The sequence below is a fragment of the Hyla sarda genome, chromosome 8 (assembly GCF_029499605.1).
Source record: "Hyla sarda isolate aHylSar1 chromosome 8, aHylSar1.hap1, whole genome shotgun sequence".
Lineage (NCBI taxonomy): Eukaryota > Metazoa > Chordata > Amphibia > Anura > Hylidae > Hyla > Hyla sarda.
The window spans coordinates 90,821,157-90,840,137 of record NC_079196.1 but is presented as its reverse complement, the minus strand read 5'-3'; the positions used below and the strand labels follow the sequence as shown (position 1 = coordinate 90,840,137).

The 18,981-nt window shown below is 45.4% G+C and overlaps 1 protein-coding gene across 3 annotated transcripts in view; it reads right to left on the bottom strand.

Annotated features, from left to right (window-relative positions):
- Window positions 1–18,981, bottom strand: part of ITGB2 (integrin subunit beta 2) — a 198,822-nt gene that overhangs the window by 76,061 nt on the left and 103,780 nt on the right. For all 3 annotated transcript variants that reach the window (XM_056533711.1, XM_056533713.1, XM_056533712.1), the window contains 3 exons: window positions 18,747–18,930; window positions 17,517–17,687; window positions 9,124–9,365 (listed from right to left, as the gene is read on the bottom strand). In XM_056533711.1, the coding sequence (XP_056389686.1) occupies window positions 9,124–9,365; window positions 17,517–17,687; window positions 18,747–18,930 (597 nt within the window). The remainder of the gene's footprint in view (window positions 1–9,123; window positions 9,366–17,516; window positions 17,688–18,746; window positions 18,931–18,981) is intronic.

Sequence of the window (18,981 nt, the reverse complement as noted above, 5' to 3'; positions counted from 1 at the left end):
CCGTCTTTTAGGGCAGATGGGCAAGTAGACAGGGAGAGTGATTTTAGGGATAGCTTAGGGCTCACTTCTCCCTGCCCCCCTTTCATGACAACTAAGTTAGCTAGTATGTATCCATTACATGCAGATATGTCATATTAATTGTCAGGGTCCGGACTAGCGACTGGTGAAGACACTGGAGGCGGATCCTCTGTACCAGAGAGGCGATGACACGGGCCGTACCGGGGAATCGGTTCTAAGCAGTTACTGGTGTTCACCAGAGCCCGCCGCAAAGCAGGATGGACTTGCTGCGGCAGTAACTACCAGGTCGTGTTCCCCAGTAGCGACTCGACCTCTCTGGCAGCTGAGACTGGCGCGGTACACAAGGACTAGACAGAGGCGAGGTCAGACGTAGCAGAAGGTCAGGGCAGGCAGCGAGGTTCGTAGTAAGGGGCAACAGCAGAAGGTCAAGGTACACAGGCTTGGGACACACTATAACGCTTTCTCAGGGCACAAGGCAACAAGATCCAGCAAGGAGAGGAAGGGGAAGTGGGTTTTTATAGGTTAGGGAGTGATAGGAAGTGATTGGGCCAGGCACTGGCCCTTTAAATTTAAGCAAGTCGGCGCGCGCGCGCCCTAGGGAGCGGGGCCACGCGCGCCGGGAGGAAGCAGATGGGGGCAAGAGGTGAGTGAGACGGGGCGCGATCCGAGGGCAGACACGAGCCGTGCCTCGGATCGCGTCCCCTCCGGGGACCAGAGAGCAGCGCTCGCGGTCAGCAATGCCGACCGGAGCGCTGCAGACAGAGGCACACCATGAGCGCTCCGGGAAGGCAGCGGGACCCGGAGCGCTCGGCGTGACAATACCCCCCCCCTTGGGTCTCCCCCTCTTCTTGGAACCGAGGAATCTGTAGATGAGTTCTTTGTCTAGAATATTGTCCTCTGGCTCCCAAGACCTCTCTTCGGGGCCACAATTCTCCCAATCAACAAGAATTTTTTTTTTACCTCTGACAATCTTTGAAGCGAGAATTTCTTTAACCGAGAAGACGTCAGAGGAGCCCGAGACAGGAGCAGGAACGGTGACCTTGGGGGAAAAGCGGTTAAGAATGAGAGGCTTGAGAAGGGTAACATGAAAGGAGTTAGGAATATGAAGAGAAGGAGGAAGATGGAGCTTGTAAGAGACAGGGTTGATTTGACTTTTGACCCTAAATGGCCCGAGGTAACGTGGACCCAGCTTGTAGCTAGGGACACGGAACCGAATATATTTGGCAGAGAGCCACACTTTGTCACCAGGGGCAAAGACAGGAGGAATTCTTCTCTTCTTGTCCGCATGTTTCTTCATACGAGAGGAGGCCAGCGAGAGCGACTTTTGAGTCTCCTTCCAAATAGAGGAAAAGTCTCGGGTCAAATCATCTACGGCAGGGACTCCAGATGAAGTGGGGATTGGGAGGGGGGGGGAAGCGGGTGACGGCCGTACACCACAAAGAATGGAGACTTGGCGGATGACTCAGAGTCTTTGAAATTGTACGAGAATTCGGCCCAGGGTAACAGGTCAACCCAATCATCTTGGCGGGAGGAGACAAAATGTCGCAGGTAGTCACCAAGGATCTGGTTTACTCTCTCCACTTGTCCATTAGATTGCGGGTGGTAGGCGGAGGAAAAATTCAATTTAATCTTTAATTGGGTGCAGAGTGCTCTCCAGAATTTCGAGACGAATTGAACATCTCTATCGGAGACGATATGCGTAGGCAGTCCGTGGAGACGAAAAATGTGCAAAAAAAAATGCTTCGCCAATTGTGGCGCAGAAGGGAGGCCAGGGAGTGGAACGAAATGGGCCATTTTGGAGAATCGATCAACGACCACCCAAATGACAGTGTTGCCAAAGGATACAGGAAGGTCAGTGACGAAGTCCATCGCTATGTGTGACCAAGGCTGTTCGGGTACTGGCAGAGGAAGAAGAAGACCCGCGGGACTTTGGCGAGGAATTTTATCACGTGCGCAGACAGTACAGGAGCATACGAAGTCAGTTACATCTTTTTCAAGGGAAGGCCACCAATAGTGTCTGTCAATCAACTGAGTGGATTTCTTGATTCCAGCGTGACCCGCCAAGTGGGAGGAGTGACCCCATTTGAGAGTCCGGAGGCGAAGACGTGGGGGGACAAAGGTTTTTCCGGGAGGAACTGGTGCTAGGGAAGCCGGAGCCGCAGAGATCAGACACTCAGGGGGAACGATGTGTTGGGGAGAGGTTTCTGCCTCCGTGGCATCAGTGGAACGAGATAGGGCATCCGCCCGGACATTCTTGTCTGCAGGACGAAAATGTATCTGGAAATTAAAGCGGGCGAAGAACAATGACCACCTGGCCTGGCGAGGATTTAAGCACTTAGCGGACTTTAGGTATGACAGATTTTTGTGGTCACTGTAGATGGTGATCGGGTGGAGAGACCCTTCCAGGAGATGCCTCCACTCCTCGAGTGCCATTTTAATGGCCAGCAATTCTCGGTCACTAATAGCGTAATTTTTTTCAGGAGGGGAAAATGTTTTAGAGAAAAAACCGCAAGGGACTTTTTTCCTTTAGCATTTTTCTGAAGAAGAACCGCCCCGGCTCCTACTGAAGAGGCATCCACCTCGAGGAAGAATGGCTTCAGAGGATCAGGCCTAGTCAAGACTGGTGCGGAGGCGAAGGCGGCCTTAAGGTGAGTAAAAGCTTCTTCCGCTTGGGGAGGCCAGGATCTCGGATTCACATCTTTCTTGGTCAGAGCCACAATGGGAGCCACGATAGTGGAGAAGTGGGGGATAAACTGACGGTAGTAATTAGCGAATCCGAGGAAGCGCTGGATAGAGCGAAGTCCAGAGGGGCGTGGCCAATCCAAGACTGCGGAGAGCTTATCGGGGTCCATTTGAAGGCCCTGTCCTGAGACCAGATATCCTAGGAAAGGAAGACAGGTACGCTCAAAGAGGCATTTTTCAATTTTGGCGTAGGGATGGTTAGCTCGGAGGCGCTGGAGCACTTGGCGAACATGGAGGCGGTGTTCCTCTAGGTTGGAGGAGAAGATTAGAATGTCATCGAGATAGACCACCACGCAAGTATACAACAAGTCCCGGAAGATCTCATTGACAAAGTCTTGGAAGACTGCAGGGGCGTTGCAAAGACCGAATGGCATGACCAGGTATTCGAAGTGACCATCTCTAGTGTTAAAAGCAGTTTTCCACTCATCTCCTTCACAAATTCTGATGAGATTGTACGCGCCCCTGAGGTCAAGCTTAGTAAAAATCTTTGCTCCGCGCAGCCGGTCAAAGAGTTCCGAGATGAGTGACAGAGGGTAGCGGTTCTTTATAGTGAACTTATTGAGGCCGCGGTAGTCTATACAAGGGCGTAGAGACCCATCCTTCTTGGCAACAAAGAAGAATCCTGCTCCAGCAGGAGAAGAAGACTTCCTGATGAAACCTTTTTTGAGATTCTCCTGAATATACTCTGTCATGGCCTCAGTTTCCGGAGCGGAGAGAGGGTAAATCCTGCCACGGGGCGGCGTGGACCCTGGGAGCAAGTCAATAGGGCAGTCGTAGGGCCTATGTGGTGGTAAGACCTCTGCCTGTTTTTTGCAAAAAACGTCAGAAAAGTCTTGATAGGCTTTTGGAAGGCCGAGCAAAGGAGGAGCAATAGAGACTTGGCTGGTGGGAAGCGACTTAAGGCAGCGTGAGTGGCAGGAAGAGCCCCAGGATTTTATGTCCCCCGTGGTCCAGTCGAGGGTAGGAGAATGCCGCTGTAGCCAGGGTAAGCCAAGAAGGATGTCAGAGGTGCAGTTAGACAGGACAAAGAACTCAATCTTTTCTTGATGGAGAACCCCCACGGTCATGCGTACAGGGGCCGTGCGGTAATGCACGGTAGAATTCAGTTGTTCTCCGTTGACTGAGGAAATGTAGAAGGGCTTGACTAGATGGATAACAGGGATGTTAAACCGGTTGATGAAGGAGGCTTTTATGAAGTTTCCTGCTGAAGCGGAGTCAAAGAATGCCTCCACGGAAAAGGAGGCTTTATCAGCTGGAGAAATCCGCACCGGAATAGTCAGGTGTGGAGAGGAGGAATTTACACCCAGTGACGCCTCTCCCACGTTCACTAGGTGCGAGCGTTTCCCTGACGCTGAAGACAAAGAGGACAATCCTTTAGGAAATGTTCAGAGCTCGCACAGTATAGGCATAAGTTCTCGTTCCTCCGGCGAGTCCTCTCTTGTTGGGTCAGGCGAGACAGGTCCACTTGCATGGCCTCCTCAGCGGGAGGCACAGTAACAGACTGCAAAGGATGCTGGAAGAGAGGAGCCAGGCGTGGGTATCGCCTGGTGCGAACGAGATCTTTCTCCTGGCTGAGCTCCTGACGTCTCTCAATGTAGCGCATATCAATGCGGGTAGCCAGGTGGATTAGTTCAGTCAGGGAGGAGGGTATCTCTCATGCGGCCAGACAATCCTTAATATGGCTGGATAAACCTTTTTAAAGGTCGCGCAGAGAGCCTCATTGTTCCAGGCCAACTCAGAGGCCAAAGTCCGGAATTGTATGGCGTATTTGCCCACGGTAGAGTCTCCTTGGACAAGGTTCAGTAAGGCAGTTTCCGAGGATGAGGCACGGGCAGGTTCCTCAAAGACACTGCGGTCTTCAGAAAAGAAGGACTGGACGGAGGCAGTGGCAGGATCGTTGCGGTCCCAAAGCGGCGTGGCCCAGGCCAAGGCCTTCCCAGAAAGAAGACTGACGACGAACGCCACCTTAGACCGTTCTGTGGGGAATTGGTCCGACAACATCTCTAAGTGCAGGGAGCATTGGGACAGGAATCCCCGGCATTTTTTAGAGTCCCCGTCAAACTTATCTGGGAGAGACAGGCGGACTCTAGCAGAAGAAGCAGCAGCTCGGAGAGGAGGAGATGCTGGAGCTGGCGGTTGAGGCTGTGGAGGCAGGAGCTGTTGAATCATGGCGGTCAACTGCGACAACTGTTGTCCTTGTTGAGCAATTTGCTGGGACTGCTGGGCAACCACGGAGGTGAGATCAGCGAGGCTTGGCAGCGGTACCTCAGCGGGATCCATGGCCGGATCTACTGTCAGGGTCCGGACTAGCGACTGGTGAAGACACTGATTCTAAGCATTTACTGGTGTTCACCAGAGCCCGCCGCAAAGCAGGATGGACTTGCTGCGGCAGTAACTACCATGGCATGTTCCCCAGTAGCGACTCGACCTCTCTGGCAGCTGAGACTGGCGCGATACACAAGGACTAGACAGAGGTGAGGTCAGACGTAGCAGAAGGTCAGGGCAGGCAGCAAGGTTCGTAGTCAGGGGCAACAGCAGAAGGTCAAGGTACACAGGCTTGGGACACACTATAATGCTTTCTCAGGGCACAAGGCAACAAGATCCGGCAAGGAGAGGAAGGGGAAGTGGTTTTTATAGGTTAGGGAGTGATAGGAAGTGATTGGGCCAGGCATCAATTAGTGGTGCACTGGCCCTTTAAATTTAAGCAAGTCGGTGCGCCCTAGGGAGCGGGGTCGCGCGCGCCGGGAGGAAGCAGACGGGGGCGAGAGGTGAGTGAGACGGGGCGCGATCCGAGGGCTGACACGAGCCGTGCCTCGGATCGCGTCCCCTCCGAGGACCAGAGAGCAGCGCTCACGGTCAGCAATGCCGACCGGAGCGCTGCAGACAGAGGCACGCCATGACATTAATCTATGACTCTTTAAATACACTGCTTTAAAATAGGAGGCTGGATACGTTAATCCAATCCCCCTTCCCCCTCCCCCCCCCCTTTTCCATCTGCCAAAGTATACCTTAGTAATTTAGCAAAGAGCTTCAGGTCTAGATTCACTATTGTGATAGGTCTGTAACTGTTGCAGTATGATGGATCTTTGCCTTCTTTCGGGATTATCGAGATGTTAGCCAACAGAGACTAAGGAGAGAAGGGAGTACCTTATAAGGCTTTATTAAATAAATTAGTCATGTGTGGGAGTAGGAGGTCTTTGAATAAAATGTCGTAATAGGGTGGAAGGCCATTTGGTCCAGGACATTTGTTTTTTAACATAATCTTTCAATCTGAATGAGATTGATTGACGCCAGAAACTATTGCGTGAGAGTACTTTTTACGGGTTCCTCAGCCAAGGTGTCTAACTTGTTTATGTTATTTAGGGAAGAGTAATAGGTGAGAAAAAATTTAGCAAATATAGGGGTACTGTGCACTAAGTCACCCAGGGAGGTATGCATGGCAGTGATAAGCTTTTGAGTTGGGCCATCATAAATATAGTGGGTCTATCTCTGTGTGCGTAGTGTTAACATTGGGACAACAGATATATTTTAGCATACTGGAGGTTTATCACATTTTAATTTCCGATCTAAGCTAGGAAAGTTTTGTTGCTCCTAGCATTCGTTTTGTTGCACCCAGCATTCGTTTAAAGCATTGGGTGCAGCACAGGAGGCTCGTGATGTCACGATCACGCCCCGCTTGTGATGTCATGGCCATGCCTCCTCAATGCAAGTCTATGGGAGGGGGCGTGATGTCCACCATGCCCCCTCCCATAGACTTGCATTGAGGGGACATGTCCGTGACATCACAAGCCTCTGCCCCGCATCGCCAGTTTTCTGGCATGGAGCGAAGTTCGCTCCGTGCAATGGATGTCTGACGTACTGCACCCGAGATCGTGGGGGTCCCCAGCGGCAGGACCCCGTGATCAGATATCTTATCCCCTCTCCTTTGGATAGGGGATAATATGTCTGGGGCGGAGTACCCCTTTAAGCTCAAAAATTTTTTCTTGCTTCTGGTCTTTAAGAAGGAGCTTGTTTAACCTCCAGTTTGATGTTCTAGGGGGGTCCTGAGGAGAGAGACAAACTTATGCTAATGGGTGAGTAGTCTGAGAAAACGTGACAAATTATTGTATGTAGTGCTGAGAGATGAAAATATAATTTAGTTGTTCACAGGAACTATGTGGGGAAGAAAAGTATATGTCATTTTTGTCGGTAGGATGGAAACTTCTGCATGCATCTGTCTATCATATGTATTTTCTAGAATGATAATTTTATTAACTGTGAAACCATGAAGACAGACTTGTTGAGGCATCTGAGGATGGGTCTAGTGCTATATTTAGGTGGCACCTATGAGGGGAGTCCCTTCTGTGAACTCACAAATTAGCATAAATCCATTTAGCTTGATCTATTTTTTGTCTGTATAAATTCTATCTTTTTTGTAACTTGTAGTTTATCAATAAAGAACGCCTAATGGGCTGCTGTAAACTATCCTGTGCCTGCTGATAAGTCCATAAGACAACAAAGGGAAAATTCTTGAGCTCACATTCCCACAAATTAATTTAAAGGGGTACTTCAGGAAACAAAACTTATCCCCTATTCACATAATGGGGATAAGTGTCTGATTGCAGGGGGGTCTGGCCACTGATCTATAAGTTTTCATTAAACATCTCACTTGTAATTATAGATCAAATTACTTTTATGGGAATACCGTATTTATTTAAAAAAAACTTACGGTACTTTAAATAAGAAAACGCATCAAAAATGCCCCATTTTCCCTATTTCACCCCCAAAAAGTGTTAAAAATATATTTTATATATACATATTTGGTATCGCCGCGTGCGTAAATATCTGAACTATTAAAATAAAATGTTAATGATACCGTACGGTGAACGGCGTGAACGTAAAAAAAAAAGTCCAAAATAGCTGCTTTTTTATAACATTTTATTCCCAAAAAATTTATAAAAAATGTATTAAAAGTTTTATTTAAGCAAATAATTAATTTCCCCACACAAATAGTATTTTTTTGTTGCGCCATACATTTTATGGTAAAGTGAGTGATGGCATTACAATGGAAAACTGGTCGCGCAAAAAACAAGCCCTCATACTAGTCTGTGGATGAAAATATAAAAGAGTTAGGATTTTTTGAAGGCGAGGAGGAAAAAATGAAAACGTAAAAAATAAAATTTTCTGCGTCCTTAAGGCCAAAATGGGCTGCGTCCTTAAGGGTTTAAGGACCAGGCCAATTTTATTTTTGCATTTTCGTTTTTTTCTACTTACCTTCTAAAAATCATAACTCTTTTAAATTTTCATACACAGACCCAAACTAGAGCTTGTTTTTTGCGTCATCAATTTTACTTTGTATTGACATCACTCATTTTACCATAAAATGTCCCAAGAAACATTATTTATGTGGGGAAATTTGAAAAGAAAGACGCAATTTATGAAATTTTGGAAGGCTTTGTTTTCACGCTGTACACATTACGGTAAAAATGACATGTTTTCTTTATTCTGTGGGTCAATACGATTAAAATGATACCCATGTTATATTCTTTTCTATTATTGTACTGCTTAGAAATCTTAAACTATTTTAACAAAATTAGTATGTTTTAAATTGCCCTATTTTTACCACCTATAACTTTCTAATTTTTCCATACACGGGGCGGTATGAGGGCTAATCTTTTGTGCCATGATCTGTAGTTTTTATTGTTTCCACTTTAGCTTATATTTTACTTTTTGATCACTTTTAATAACAAAAAAGCTGCAATGTCTGACTTTTTTACGTTTACGCCGTTCACCATACGGTATAATGAACATTATATTTTATTAGTTCGCACATTTACGCACATGGTAATACCAAATATCTTTGCAAATTTTTTTAAACGCTTTTTGGAGGTAAAATGGGAAAAAGGGACGATTTCCATTTTTATTGGAGGAGGGGATTTTTCAATTTTTTTTTACTTCTTTTAATTTTTTTTACATTTGTTTACTTTTTTTTTACACTTTTTATGTCCCCATAGGGGACTATTTACTGCAATAAGTTAATTGCTAATACTGTTCAGTGCTATGCATAGGGCATAGCATTGATCAGTGTTTTCTGCAATCTTCAGCTCTGGTCTGCTCGATCTCAGACCAGAGCAGGCAGGTGAGGGGACCTATGGCCGCTATGCTGGATGATCGGATCCCTGCAGCAGCGTTGCGGGCAATCCGATCATCCATTCTAAGTGCCGCAGACACTGTGATCTGTATTGATCACGGCATCTGAGGGCTTAATGGCGGACATCAGCGCGATTTGATCATGTAAAATAACTACAACATTCATTGGAAACATATCACATTTATAATGTTAAGTACAATAAGCATTATCACGTAAATAACAACAACTCTCACCCCACAAACTGCCACTTGCATCATGGCATCAAGTCCACCTTCTGGGGAATCCAAATTTCCAGATATCTGCTGCATCCCAACTTGCTGTATAAACTTGTCTCCATCATCCGTAAGTTTGAGGATATGTTTGAAGGAAAATGGTGGCTGACAAGGTACAGTTTTATTTGTGCAAGGATGCCTTAGTTGCTCAGGATGTGTGCTTACGAATGGAAGCACAGTCTTATCCACAAAGGAGCCAAAACCTGAATCACAGGAGCCATTTAAAAGATGAATATCATTTATCCTCTGTTAGGTTTATTATTATCATCCCTTTTAACATGGAAACATAGGACAGACTATAAATTGCAATATTACATACAGATAGCGTTGACTTCATTACTGTGCAAACTGTTGCTAAAACTGTGGCCAACTCCCAAAAATGTAGGTTTTACTGTAATTAAATAACTTAAGGTGATAAGGTTCTGATCAAACACTTTATAGGTCTCGTTAATGCTCCAGACTCTCCGCACAGAGATATTCTGGACAGAGATTTCATCTGTAGCCGGCGCTGGCAGAACAAGCTGGCGCTAGGACCGCATGGAAATTGGAAACCATGGGAGACTGCTGCACTGGATTTTCCACAGAGTGGAATTCTGCTTGAAAAATATGTAATGTGAAAGGACCCTTACAGTTTATTGATATTAGGATTGATAGTTTGGCTGACAATTCAGGGGATCAGTCAGATGGGCTTGAACTCACTCCACCCACAGACATCTCATCATCCTATCCATAGGACTCCCCGCGATCTCCGCACCAGGGATTCTAAACCAGTGTTTTTCATGTGCATCACTCATGTAACCCCAACAGGTGATATGACTATGGTGATGACTGGTTCACTGACCACAATTATATGACCCGTGAAAGACTAAGGAAATCCTGAAAACGTGACCTGTTGGGGGATACTTGAGGACCACGCTTGAGAAACACTTTTCTAAACAGTATGAATGGAGGGGGCGTGATGTGACATCACGAGGGGTCGTGGCATGACATCACGTCTCCAGCAGTGGAACCCAGCGTTCTAAACATACTGTTTAGAATGCAGGGTGTGGCACGGGTGGTGCACGGAGATCACGGAATAGGGGATCCTTTGGATAGGGGATAAGATGTCTGTGGGTGGAGTACCCCTTTAACCCCTTAAGGACCAGGCCATTTTACACCTTAGGACCGGAGCGTTTTTTGAACATCTGACCACTGTCACTTTAAATGTTAATAACTCTGGAATGCTTTTACCTATCATTCTGATTCCGAGATAGTTTTTTCGTGACATATTCTACTTTATGTTATTGGTAAAATTTTGTCGATACTTGCATCGTTTCTTAAAAATTTGCTGAAAAAATTGAAAATTTTGCATTTTTCTAACTTTGAAGCTCTCTGCTTGTAAGGAAAATGGATATTCCAAATAAAAAAAAAATGTATTCACAAATACAATATGTCTACTTTATGTTTGCATCATAAAATTGACAATTTTTTACTTTTGGAAGACACCAGAGGGCTTCAAAGTTCAGCAGCAATTTTCCAATTTTTCACAAAATTTTCAAACTCACTATTTTTCAGGGACCAGTTCAGGTTTGAAGTGGATTTGAAGGGTCTTCATATTAGAAATACCCCACAAATGACCCCATTATAAAAACTGCACCCCCCAAAGTATTCAAAATGACATTCAGTCAGCGTTTTAACCCTTTAGATGTTTCACAGGAATAGCAGCAAAGTGAAGGAGAACATGTTCTTGTAGACCCAATTTTTGAATTTTTACAAGGGGTAAAAAGAGAAAATTTATACTTATATTTGTAGCCCAATTTCTCTCGAGTAAGGACATACCTCATATGTCTATGTAAAGTTTTCGGCGGGCGCAGCAGAGGGCTCAGAAGCGAAGGAGCGACAAGGGAATTTTGGAGAGTACGTTTTTCTGAAATGGTTTTTGGGGGGCATGTTGCATTTAGGAAGCCCCTATGGTACCAGAATAGCAAAAAATCCCCACATGGCATACCATTTTGGAAACTAGACCCCTTGGGGAACGTAACAAGGGGTAAAGTGAACCTTAATACCCCACAGGTGTTTCACAACTTTTGCATATGTAAAAAAAAAATATTTTTTTCACTAAAATGTGTGTTTCCCCCCAAATTTCACATTTTTGCAAGGGTTAATAGCAGAAAATACCCCCCAAAATTTGTAACCCCATCTCTTCTGAGTATGAAGGTACCCCATAAGTGGACCTGAAGTGCACTTCGGGCGAACTACAATGCTCAGAAGAGAAGGAGTCATATTTGGCTTTTGGAAAGCAAATTTTGGTCGGGAGGCATGTCGCATTTAGGAAGCCCCTATGGTGCCACAACAGCAAAAAACCCTCACATGGCATACCATTTTGGAAACTAGACCCCTTGAGGAACGTAACAAGGAAAAAAGTGAGCCTTAATACCCCACAGGGGTTTCAATACTTTTGCATATGTAAAAAAATATATATATTTTTTCACTAAAGTGTGTTTTTCCCCTAAAATTTCACATTTTTGCAAGGGTTAACAGCAGAAAATACCCACCAAAATTTGTAACCCCATCTCTTCTGAGTATGAAGGTACCCCATAAGTGGACCTGAAGTGAACTACGGGCGAACTACAATGCTCAGAAGAGAAGGAGTCATATTTGGCTTTTGGAGAGCAAATTTTGCTCGGGGGGCATGTCGCATTTAGGAAGCCCCTATGGTGCCAGGACAGCAAAATAACCCCCACATGGGATACCATTTTGGAAACAAGACCCCTTGAGGAACGTAACAAGGGGTACAGTGAGCATTTACCCCCCACTGGTGTCTGTCAGAACTTTGGAACAGTGGGCTGTACAAAATGTTTAATTTGCACAGCCCACTGTTCCAAACATCTGTCAGACACCAGTGGGGTGTAAATTCTCACTGCACCCCTCATTACATTCCGTGAGGGGTGTAGTTTCCGAAATGGGGTCACATGTGTTTTTTTTTTTTTTTTGCGTTTGTCAAAACCGCTGTAACAATCAGCCACCCCTGTGCAAATCACCTCAAATGTACATGATGCACTCTCCCTTCTGGGCCTTGTTGTGCGCCCCCAGAGAACTTTGCGCCCACTTATGGGGTATCTCCGTAGTCGGGAGAAATTGCATTACAAATTTTCTCCCGAGTACGGCGATACCCCATATGTGACCCTATTATGTTGCCTTGAAATACGACAGGGCTCCAAAGTAAGAGCGCCATGCGCATTTGAGGCCTGAATTAGGGATTTGCATAGGGGTGGATATAAGGGTATTCTACGCCAGTGATTCCCAAACAGGGTGCCTCCAGCTGTTGCAAAACTCCCAGCATGCTTGGACAGTCAACGGCTGTCCAGCAATACTGGGAGTTGTTGTTTTGCAACAGCTGGAGGCTCCATTTTGGAAACAGTGGCGTACCGGACGTTTTTCATTTTTATTGGGGAGGGGAGGGGGGCTGTGTAGGGATATGTGTATATGTAGTGTTTTTTACTTTTTATTTTATTTTGTGTTAGTGTAGTGTTTTTAGGGTGCAGTCACACAGACGGGGGATTACAGCGAGTTCCCGCTGCGAGTTTGAGCTGCCGTGCAAAATTTGCTGCATCGCAAACTTGCAGCCTGATACTCACTGTAAGCCCCCTGCCCATGTGAATGTACCCTGTACATTCACAAGGGGGGGGGGGGGACCTCCAGCTGTTGCAAAACTACAACTCCCAGCATGCACAGTTTATCAGTGCATGCTGGTAGTTATAGTTTTGCAACAGCTGGAGGCACACGGTTGGGAAACACTGAGTTAGGAAACAGACAATGTTTCGCAACCAGTGTGCCTCCAGTTGTTGCAAAACCACAACTCCCAGCATTCTCAGGCATGCTGGGAGTTGTAGTTCGGCAACATCTGGCTCTAAAGATGTTGCCGAACTACAACTCCCAGCATGCTGGGAGTTGTAGTTTTGCAACATCTGGAGGACTACAGTTTGCAGACCACTAATACAGTGGTTCCCAATCTGTGCCCTTCCAGATGTTGCAAAACTACAACTCCCAGTATGCCAAAACTGTCCAGGCATGCTGGGAGTTGTAGTTCTGCAACATCTGAAGGGCCAGATGTTACAGAACTACAACTCCCAGCATGCCTGGACAGTAAGGGCATGCTGAGGATGTGTAGTTTTGCAACATCTGGAAGGGCACAGTGGTCTCTAAACTGTGGACCTCCAGATGTTGCAAAACTACAACTCCCAGCATGCCCAGACACCAAGGGCTGTCTGGGCATGCTGGGAGTTGTAGTTTACAGGGTCCCATTACAGCAATGCGTGTCGCTTTACGGCGACGTGCATTGCTGTAAAGGGCCCTTTCGCGGCTGAAGATCTACTCACCTGTCGCCGCCGGGATCCGGGTCTTCAGGGACGAGGTAAGTACCGAGGCTGGTCCCCAGCACTCCCCCGTCCCCCGCCGCGTCCTCTGGTCTTCCTCCCGTCCTCTCCGGACTTCCAGGGGCCGGGCAGGACAGGAGGAAGTAACCGCCCCCCCTCCTGCGATTGGTCGGTTAACTAACCGACGGATCGCAGGGGATCGGAGGAGGTGGCAGGTTTGCCACCTCGCTCCTAGGCTCCAGCATGGTGCTGGTTGTCTGTGACAGCCGGGATCATGCGAAATTACCGGGCGGTCGGGTCCCAGAGACCCGATCAGCCCGGTATCGCCGCAGATCGCAAGGGCGATTTCCCTTGCGATTTGCGGCGATCGCCGACATGGGGGGCCTACATGGCCCCCCTCGGCGTTTGCCCTAGATGCCTGCTGAAGGATTTCAGCAGGCATCCAGTTCCGATCTCTGCCCGGAGAGCAGCAGAGATCGGAAATAAAACAGGACGTTCTCTAACGTCCTTGGGCATTAAAGCCCAGGTAGTGAGGACGTTAGAGAACGTCCTATGTCCTTAACAGGTTCATTTTAATAATAGGAGTGAATATCAGGTAATGGATGTGATTATAGAGTCAGGGGTGAGAATATTGTACATTGAGAGGTGTGTACCTAATACACACCCCATGAATGTATATTCCCATCACCTGATATTTCCTTTATAAATAATAAATTAAAATTTACATCCATCCAACTCTCTAAACTGACAGACAAACTATAAACCCTCATATCTCAGAAACAGGAGGACATATCAAGAAACTGTAAAAAGGTGTGAGATTGATATCAGTGAGAAAAATTGTGTAACATGTGGATGAGATTTGTTCAAATCTCATTAACTTGGCTGGCACTGTAACCCTCTGAGGATTTTCCATGTAAAAATCTAGATGCAATTTGCCACTCTCCACTATACTTGCATTGGCTCTAAACAGAAAATCCTTTCCCAATGATCTTCTTATAAGTCTCGGATAATTTTTTTGCGCTGTTTAGAATTTTTTTCTACTGAAGATAACACCCCAGAGCCCCCAGAGTCCATGCAAACGTTAAGTATTCCCTTTTTAATACATTTTAAAAATGTTGATTGGGTATCGTGTAAAGATTGATGGGGAAAACTTGAGAAGACCTTTAGGGGCAAATGAACATAACAATATATTTTTATTTTTGTTTATTTCTGCTGTAACTGGGGCTGACATGTTGGCTCCACTTACAAAGGAAATACAGTGCATTGACAATCACTGAAGAGCTTATCTGGGTCTGCCAAGACAGGAAGTGGAAAAGCCTTATGGCTTTTGCCGGGCTGAATACACCAGGCTCATTGAGTCAATATATCCCCCATTTTAACTCCCACTGGAACTGTCACCCAGTTTACCAAAGTAATAAAACAGGAACAATTTGCCAGGTAGCTTTACCTGGTGTACAGAATAGCTGGATAACAATTTCTGCAGAACCTTTAATGGCCGTGATTATTTGATACATACATTTTAAGGCCTTAAGACATTTTTAACCTGTAGTTTTATCAATAATACAACACACACATTAATTCCTGTGTAGGGATATGTGTATATGTAGTGTTTTTTACTTTTTATTTTATTTTGTGTTAGTGTAGTGTAGTGTTTTTAGGGTGCAGTCACACGGACGGGGGATTACAGCGAGTTCCCGCTGCGAGTTTGAGCTGCCGCGCAAAATTTGCTGCATCGCAAACTTGCAGCCTGATACTCACTGTAAGCCCCCTGCCCATGTGAATGTACCCTGTACATTCACAAGGGGGGGGGACCTCCAGCTGTTGCAAAACTACAACTCCCAGCATGCACAGTTTATCAGTGCATGCTGGTAGTTATAGTTTTGCAACAGCTGGAGGCACACGGTTGGGAAACACTGAGTTAGGAAACAGACAATGTTTCCCAACCAGTGTGCCTCCAGTTGTTGCAAAACCACAACTCCCAGCATTCTCAGGCATGCTGGGAGTAGTAGTTCGGCAACATCTGGCTCTAAAGATGTTGCCGAACTACAACTCCCAGCATGCTGGGAGTTGTAGTTTTGCAACATCTGGAGGACTACAGTTTGCAGACCACTAATACAGTGGTTCCCAATCTGTGCCCTTCCAGATGTTGCAAAACTACAACTCCCAGTATGCCAAAACTGTCCAGGCATGCTGGGAGTTGTAGTTCTGCAACATCTGAAGGGCCAGATGTTACAGAACTACAACTCCCAGCATGCCTGGACAGTAAGGGCATGCTGAGGATGTGTAGTTTTGCAACATCTGGAAGGGCACAGTGGTCTCTAAACTGTGGACCTCCAGATGTTGCAAAACTACAACTCCCAGCATGCCCAGACACCAAGGGCTGTCTGGGCATGCTGGGAGTTGTAGTTTACAGGGTCCCATTACAGCAATGCGTGTCGCTTTACGGCGACGTGCATTGCTGTAAAGGGCCCGATCGCGGCTGAAGATCTACTCACCTGTCGCCGCCGCCGCCGGGATCCGGGTCTTCAGGGACGAGGTAAGTACCGAGGCTGGTCCCCAGCACTCCCCCGTCCCCCGCCGCGTCCTCTGATCTTCCTCCCGTCCTCTCCGGACTTCCAGGGGCCGGGCAGGACGGGAGGAAGTAACCGCCCCCCCTCCTGCGATTGGTCGGTTAACTAACCGACGGATCGCAGGGGATCGGAGGAGGTGGCAGGTTTGCCACCTCGCTCCTAGGCTCCAGCATGGTCCTGGCTGTCTGTGACAGCCGGGATCATGCGAAATTACCGGGCGGTCGGGTCCCAGAGACCCGATCAGCCCGGTATCGCCGCAGATCGCAAGGGCGATTTCAGCAGGCATCCAGTTCCGATCTCTGCCCGGAGAGCAGCAGAGATCGGAAATAAAACAGGACGTTCTCTAACGTCCTTGGGCATTAAAGCCCAGGTAGTGAGGACGTTAGAGAACGTCCTATGTCCTTAACAGGTTCATTTTAATAATAGGAGTGAATATCAGGTAATGGATGTGATTATAGAGTCAGGGGTGAGAATATTGTACATTGAGAGGTGTGTACCTAATACACACCCCATGAATGTATATTCCCATCACCTGATATTTCCTTTATAAATAATAAATTAAAATTTACATCCATCCAACTCTCTAAACTGACAGACAAACCATAAACCCTCATATCTCAGAAACAGGAGGACATATCAAGAAACTGTAAAAAGGTGTGAGATTGATATCAGTGAGAAAAATTGTGTAACATGTGGATGAGATTTGTTCAAATCTCATTAACTTGGCTGGCACTGTAACCCTCTGAGGATTTTCCATGTAAAAATCTAGATGCAATTTGCCACTCTCCACTATACTTGCATTGGCTCTAAACAGAAAATCCTTTCCCAATGATCTTCTTATAAGTCTCGGATAATTTTTTTGCGCTGTTTAGAATTTTTTTCTACTGAAGATAACACCCCAGAGCCCCCAGAGTCCATGCAAACGTTAAGTATTCCCTTTTTAATACATTTTAAAAATGTTGATTGGGTATCGTGTAAAGATTGATGGGGAAAACTTGAGAAGACCTTTAGGGGCAAATGAACATAACAATATATTTTTATTTTTGTTTATTTCTGCTGTAACTGGGGCTGACATGTTGGCTCCACTTACAAAGGAAATACAGTGCATTGACAATCACTGAAGAGCTTATCTGGGTCTGCCAAGACAGGAAGTGGAAAAGCCTTATGGCTTTTGCCGGGCTGAATACACCAGGCTCATTGAGTCAATATATCCCCCATTTTAACTCCCACTGGAACTGTCACCCAGTTTACCAAAGTAATAAAACAGGAACAATTTGCCAGGTAGCTTTACCTGGTGTACAGAATAGCTGGATAACAATTTCTGCAGAACCTTTAATGGCCGTGATTATTTGATACATACATTTTAAGGCCTTAAGACATTTTTAACCTGTAGTTTTATCAATAGTACAACACACACATTAATTCCTACCTATGTGAGCAGATTTGGTAATTCCATTCAAAGCAATAAGTAACTGGTTTCCTAGCTTCTTTACATTCTGGAGATCATCATTCATTGAATAGGAAAGGTCCATAAGATAGTAGAGATCGACAGGATACCCTTCCGCTCTTCTAAATTTCACTTCAAACTCTCCTGTCTCACCTGATGATGTTACAAAACAATGTGAGTTGACATGTACAAACTATTCAGCTCTGTGTAGCTCAATGGGTCCTTTAGCCAATGGAAAAGTAAAGTTAGAGAAATACTGTTATGGCAATAGAAAAGTGGATCTACATAGAAAATAAATGATCACCAATCCCTGATAAGGGCTGTTGGAAAAAAAATACTCATGTTGATGTTATAAGTTTTTAAAGAACACTTTAAGCTTATTAGACTGTGATAACAGATTTTGCTTACTGTTGCACGTAAATATCACTGGAACTGGTCACAGAGAAGCTTCCGTTTCTGTCTGAAAGCTCAAACTAAGAACTGTTGTACAGAGCCACAATAGGAACCTATAGGCTTTTAGAGGACCCTATTGGACAACTGAATGTCTTCAATTTCACATAAAGGTATGTGTGTGTCAAATTGTGTCCTGATCCATCGCATAAAGAATTTCCTCAAAATGTGCCCAACAGAGCACTATATAGCAGCACAAGGATACCCTTCAACTACCAAATGCAGATTACCAGTATTGACCAGTACTAGAAGTTATAGAACAATTACAGTTATATGACTCTGTCTCTACCATTCCTGTATCATGTGTCATTATCCTTCCCTGCACATTCTTAAAAAAGAAATCTAGCCAACAAACGGTTCTCCTCAGGTTTGTGCCATCCATGCTAGACCCAATGGCTGGCTATGTTCAGGCCATTAAAGTCAATGCTGCCCGTGTCTGTCTGCGCACATATTGGTCAGCATCCCATTTCAAAATTTAAACTATATATATGTGCCGTAGATGGCACAAACAAGATGTGAACAAGCTTTTAGATTGTTCTTAGATGCATTCCATTTACATGCACAGATTTTGTTCAAGATTGACTCACTTCTTGAATGTCCTATAATAAAACTGTCTTATTCCCAATAATATACTCATCTTTTGGATTTCTTTCAGATCTCTTTCACATTGGGTGAGTGGATAGAAATTGTATAGATATATGTGCAAAGGCACCATCAAGAAAAAAACTAATATTTTTGTTTTAATTTCTTACGTTGTTTTACCTGGTCGCAACTGCAACTCAATTTGTTTAGGAGTCAACTGTACTTTCTCATCTAGTGGTTGAGGGTCTTCAAACAAAATTTCACTGATGGGATCGATTATATCATTTATATCACAGCCTAGACTAACAAGATTGTTAGTGGTGTCACATCGTACTGAGTCAGACTCCCCTGCTTTGGTGAAGTTCTAAAAGTCAAACATTAAACAACAGACAACAATTAGCCAACATTAAAAATA